Source organism: Phalaenopsis equestris, unplaced genomic scaffold, assembly GCF_001263595.1.
Source record: "Phalaenopsis equestris unplaced genomic scaffold, ASM126359v1 Scaffold202557, whole genome shotgun sequence".
Taxonomy (NCBI): Eukaryota; Viridiplantae; Streptophyta; class Magnoliopsida; order Asparagales; family Orchidaceae; genus Phalaenopsis; species Phalaenopsis equestris.
In genome coordinates this window covers 8,073-13,886 of record NW_018222251.1, presented here as the reverse complement: position 1 = coordinate 13,886, position 5,814 = coordinate 8,073, and the positions used below count along the sequence as shown (strand labels likewise).

Sequence of the window (5,814 nt, the reverse complement as noted above, 5' to 3'; positions counted from 1 at the left end):
AAGAGAATTAATCAAGGCGGATATGCATTGTCGGACGGTGTGAATTAAATTTATTATAATCAGTTATTATTTAAAAAATGAAAGAGTCATTAGTCAAATTAAATTAAAGTATTATTTTTAAAAGGTCTTAATCTCTTCATAATTTTTATATTTTTTTTTTATTTGGTTTATTTATTTTAAACACAAACTTGTTGAGTTCTCATAGTTATTCTGATTCACTACTATAACATTTGAGTTTCTCTTCGTAGAAAATCATTCTATCGCCGGAGTATAGATTTCAAGAGAAGCTCGTTGAGGCAGGAGACTTGAAGACCATTTTGATGAACACAAGCCCTGAGAAGTCCTTAATTTGGGAGAGGCTATTGGACCAATTGCCTGCTGAAGTTGAAAATATATGTATATGCTGAAGCGTGACTTTGTAAACTTCCACTGTTTTGGTCTACCAGATACAGATGGCTGAGTCTCAAAGACATCTGTTATTTAGTTCTCTTCTTTTCAATGTTAGAACTTAATAGAACCTTCCACTTTGGAAGGTAAATTAGCAAGTTTGAGTTTTGTTAGTTTGTAAAGCTATAAGAAATCATATGTGTATATTTGTATAAAGGGTTATTTTACATACCATCCAAAACAATGATATTTATCACATGACAATCTTGGTCATTTTGTAAGCTATCACTATCAAGCCCATGCAATTTTGTGTGACATGATCAACTCATTGGGAATTTGATAAAAATAAAACATATCGGTTTTGATTTTATTGTCCGTGACTGAGGAGATGACGTCGAAAATAATGTCTTCTTTTCGGTCGATGGATTTCAAACATTTATCCGAATGAAATCACCGATAGAAACTGCGTAATTAGCACAATTTCATCTTATGAATTTTGATCAGAAGAAAAATAGCAAGGTTTTGCTTTTGGATTTTGCAAGGGAGAACACAAAGCATCTAATCCTATTGGGCTTCCTTTGTGAACACAAAATCTTAAACTAATTTTTCGAACATCTAAACCTAGGGGCCCCTAGGAGTAAAATTGCAAGAGATTAAGGGGTTTCATCTACATGATGTTTAATTGAAGTGTTGCTTTCGTAGGAAGAAGCTCTCCTAGCCGGAAGAGAGTGACGAGGCCGCCAGATTTTGCCTTTCTCAAAATGTGAAGAAGCTCTCCTCACTGGAGAAAACAAAGAAATGGCTGGAGCTGCCCTTCCCCGAAGCAGTGAAGAAGTTTTCTTCATCGACTTGTCAGAAGTCGTTCGGAGACCAAGAAGATGATCAGAGAAATGAAGGAAAGAGGAAGAAGCTCTCCTTGTGGAAGGTGATGAATCCCTCAAGAAAGAAATCTCCTTAGAAGCTCCTCTCCAATCTCTCTTGCTCCCAAGCTCTCTTCCTCATAAATGGACAGTCGATTCGTTCTAAGTAAGGCCTCCCTAATGGTTTCTTCAATTATAGGGAAAAGATCCAATAATCCCAAGCCGCTTTCCCAATTTGGAATGGGCCCAAAATATCTTCTACGCCATGTTTGGGTGAAGAACTAGACAAAAGAGGGTAGACCAACGGTCATGTCCGCTTTGTCGATGGAAATTCGGTGACTGGAGAACCAAATTCGCGAAGCAGGTCAACCAACGTGGCCACGCCGGGCTCGAACGTGGTCACGCCACTGTAGCAAACGTCAAGAATTGGAGGTCGGTGTGGCCAAGCCATATAGTCAGCGCTCTATTTGGTCGTCGTGGTCATGCCGTGTTTAGGCTTAGTCACGCCGATTGACGAACTTGGGCGCCTCTCGTGATTTGGGTGTGGCCACACTGGAAAGTCGGCGTGGTCACACCAACCATAGAGCCTTTGGGTTGTTTTGGGAATTCTTGGCATGGTCAGACCCAGTTTGGGCATGGTCATACCACTATTTAGGCATGGCCGCACCTGAATTTGGCATATGGTCACGCCATACCCCAGAAATTTCCCGAAAGAGTCCTTTTGAGGAGTTTTGAACCACGTGCAAACCTTAGAGGGTCAGAAATTAGTAAGATGATCTTCGTACCTCCAGAGGAGTTGTGAATATGTATCAAAAGATGTCAAGAAGATGAACTGTATATGTGTCATCAACTAAAATGGTTCTAACATAAAATCCATATGTTCGGACATTAAGCCTAAGGTATCAAACTGGTGTAGGGTAACCTCTTCGATGATCTACGTCGCAGGAATATTATTATCAGCAAGATACAACTCCTATGCCACACAAACGAGCGTCAATACAAAGGATACCATAATTGATGTCGGTTTTGACAACGTCGACTCGGAGCCCGACTATGACGGTGCAAACCCCAGTTCAGCCCCGCATGTGTATTGCATCAAAAATAAATGCCAACAGTTCCTATCAATTGTATCCCAATCCATTCAAATATAAAAAATGATCTGCATTTCTTTTCATACAATGCCTCAAAAGGTGTTATACCAATTTGCTTCATTATTGTTATTGACATAGAAAACTCTACTAATGACAAAACTCATTCCTAGCTAATATAAAGATCCAAATCACGTAGTAAGTGGATCTCTCAGAGTTTGAATGGTATGCTCATAAAGCTAAGTTAAGTCCCTAAAGCTATTTTGATTTGTTTTCCATGATTTGGAGTAAAATCAACCATCTATGTTAAAGATAATGTGTGTGAAACACCCTATAATAAAACTATACTCTCCAAGCATTGTCGAACTAATTTATTTTTCCTTTTTTACTTGATAAATAGGTAAGCAATATGCACTCTTAATTAAGTGATCTATTAATACTTGCATCATGTTATTATCTTTGTGATGACTTGAGTCGTCTAGTGACAAAAGATTGTTGTAATATTATCCTACTTCCATATTGGTGTCAGTAAATTTTGAAGTGTCCCATTTGGCCATTAGTGTCAACCTACATCACTCTATTTGTGAAATGTTTACTTAGAATCTCAACTAATTTATTTTTTTACTTTTCACTGTCAATGAATATTAGTGGCATTTATATATGTATCACATAGTTCTTATGTATGTACACATATAACACTTGAAATTGTATACTTTTATGCATAGCTTAAAATTTCAAATGTATATGCAGACCACTTAAATTTTTAACATCACATTTAAAGACCTACTATTACTTACTTTTGAAAAGTGAATTATGTCTTTTCTTTCATATGTTTATGACACCAAAGTGCTGTAAATGTATATGTGAAAGTCAAGGAGTTAGATCTGTTCAATTTTAAGAATTGCGTGATATTTGTGTAAATATAGAATAAGAAGTTCATATTAAAAAAAAATTACATGGTTATATGATTTGCAAAAAGTTATTTCAATTTGAATTTAAATATTAGTAGATCTATTTAATTGAGTTTAATAGCTTTCAGGTTAGAAAGGCATCAAGGTACTTAAAATTAATTTTTTCCTTAATTCATATGTTGTAGCATTAGCTTTCCTAGAGTGATGCTAAATCTACTGATCAAAATCCTTTAGCAATTCTAGCATCTTTCTTATCAAAAATTAAGGCCTTTGTACAAAATGAAATACTTCAAACTTTGATGATTCATGAAGATATTTACTTATACATTGATCATCAAAGCAAGAAAACTATCAACTCTAAATCTTATGTAGATTAATTCTTCGTATAAAAATTGATTTCGGGTCTGTTTGGGGTAGCTTATTTGGTGCAGTGACATTTTGAAAACGCATCTGGACTGTTTGGGTAAACTGTGTTTTAGCAACTTATGCGTTTTCAGAACGCCGAAAACAACATTTTCACACCGTACCTATCTAAGTGCAGTGGGAACTTTCTGGCAGCGGTCTGAATTTTCAAAAAAAATAAAAATTTGTAATAGTCATCGCACATAACTTATCAACATATTATTCTTAATTAGCTTATCAGCATATTATTCAATAAGTTGCAGCTGCCCCAAACAGACTCTTAGTTAAAAGCATGAGCTATTATTTAGGCATTATGCAAGACTATCCAATCTATATTAAAAAACATGGTTATAAAATTAGAAGTTTCTAGTTATTTTTGGTAAAGCTAAAAATAGTATTGTAATGAGGCACTCATTTAGTTACCAAAATCTTTTTTTTCTTTTTTTCTTTTTTTCATTTGATAAATCCCATTATCATTTGAAGTAGATGGAATAAACCGCAACCGCGATCCCTTGCACGAAGACACCGAGTAGGGCCGTGATTTCAGCGAAGGAAAGCAGCGATGAGATCGCATCGGAGGACGGGCGAGGATTTCGCTGGATTCCCTGCTCCTTTCGCTGAATCACAGCGTGGATCTCCTGCTTCTTCTGCCGTTTTAGAAGGGCTCCTATCGCATTCCTTCTGCGGCTGGTCTGTAGGAAGGTGTAGACTATCTTGCCGTTTTTCTTTTTTTCCATAAACATATCCTTAGACTAGTAATTGGAGAAAGAGAGGACGTCAAAGAAAGTTGATGATCAGAAGAAAAAAATTGGAGGAAGAGATGAGTCCAATCAAATTTGTGATGGAAGGTTCTCTTCTATGGAGAATACACTGGAAGATCGATTCGAAAGCATGAGGAAATTTGAGAGATCCTAAAAAAGGCTCCTTGAGGTGCAATCCAAGAACCTGCCCACAGCTTAATTTGCAAATGCTAACCAAAGGTTTACTGATGTCACAAACCTCCCCTCAGGGCTCGGGTTAGGGTTAGGGGCAGATTAAAGGATATGTCAAATGTCACAAACCTCCCCTCAGGGCTCGGGTTAGGGGCAGATTAGAGATTTATGATGGAGGCAATTGAGTCAAAGCATAGAAAAGAGATTATGCCAGAAGTTTGGAGGAGCACGAAGAAGAAGGGAGAGAAACAGGGAAGGGATATTGCTACGGTCGAGGGAAGGAGTTGTGCCCTCGATAAATGAAAGGAAACAACTGAGGAAGAAGAAGTTCAGATAGAGAAGTTATAGTTAGGAAGTTGAAGATGTCGATCTTTGAGGGGGGCAAGATGCACATGGATGGGAGAACCGGCCAGAGCAATACTTCGAGGTAAATGGGTTAGATTGGGATGAGAAACTCTTGGTGGCAGGATTGTGTTTGGAGGGGAAAGTCTTAACCTAGTTTCAGTGGTGGGAGACTAGATAATTGATTCGTTCGTGGGATAAATTCAAGGATTGTTTGTTGGAACATTTTCAAGTCATACAAAAAAGAAACCTATATGAGCAATTCTATGCCTTGACTTAGGAGGGGACGGTCAAGGAATATAGGGAGAGATTTGAAATATTATTGGGACGACTGTAGGGGACTTCTGAAGTAGGACTGGAGGAGAATTTCAAAAAGGCTTAAATCCAAACATACAGGCAGCACACCGACTACTAAGACCACAGAGATTGAGGGAGATGATGGAGTTAGACCAGATGGTGGAAAACAAGAACCAGATGATGAAAGCCAACATAGCAACACAAATGGACTGTCGTACAGAACAGCTGCAACCATGTCAATGCCAAAAGTCCAAATTGTGGAAATCCGGAGGGAGGTTGCACGGACCACGAATAATGGACCATGACTGTGAGAAACACTCAAGTGTCTTACAGAGATAGAGATTCTGGAGAAGCGAGCCAAGGGATTATGTTTTTTGTGTGATTAGAAGTTATCTTTTTGGTGTGATAAGAAGCGGTTATGTTTTTGGTGTGATGATAAGTTTACTCCAGGAAATTGTTGCAAGAATCAAACATTACAAGTTCTCATAGTGTAGGACGAGGAAATAGAGAATGAAAAAAGAGAGACAGTGGTGGAGGAGGTGGAATACTCTCATTTTTTCCCATCTTGAGGAAAATGTCTTTTGAGGGAGGGGGG

At 37.8% G+C, this 5,814-nt stretch overlaps 1 protein-coding gene across 1 annotated transcript in view; it reads right to left on the bottom strand.

The window, feature by feature from the left end:
* Positions 1-4,121: 4,121 nt before the first annotated feature.
* LOC110036105 (U-box domain-containing protein 52-like) overlaps positions 4,122-5,814 on the bottom strand; it is a gene marked incomplete at its 5' end in the record, with an annotated part of 9,038 nt that continues 7,345 nt past the window's right edge. Inside the window, 2 exons of the mRNA XM_020740470.1 lie at positions 4,122-4,400; positions 5,317-5,524. Coding sequence (XP_020596129.1) covers positions 4,122-4,400; positions 5,317-5,524 — 487 coding nt within the window. The remainder of the gene's footprint in view (positions 4,401-5,316; positions 5,525-5,814) is intronic.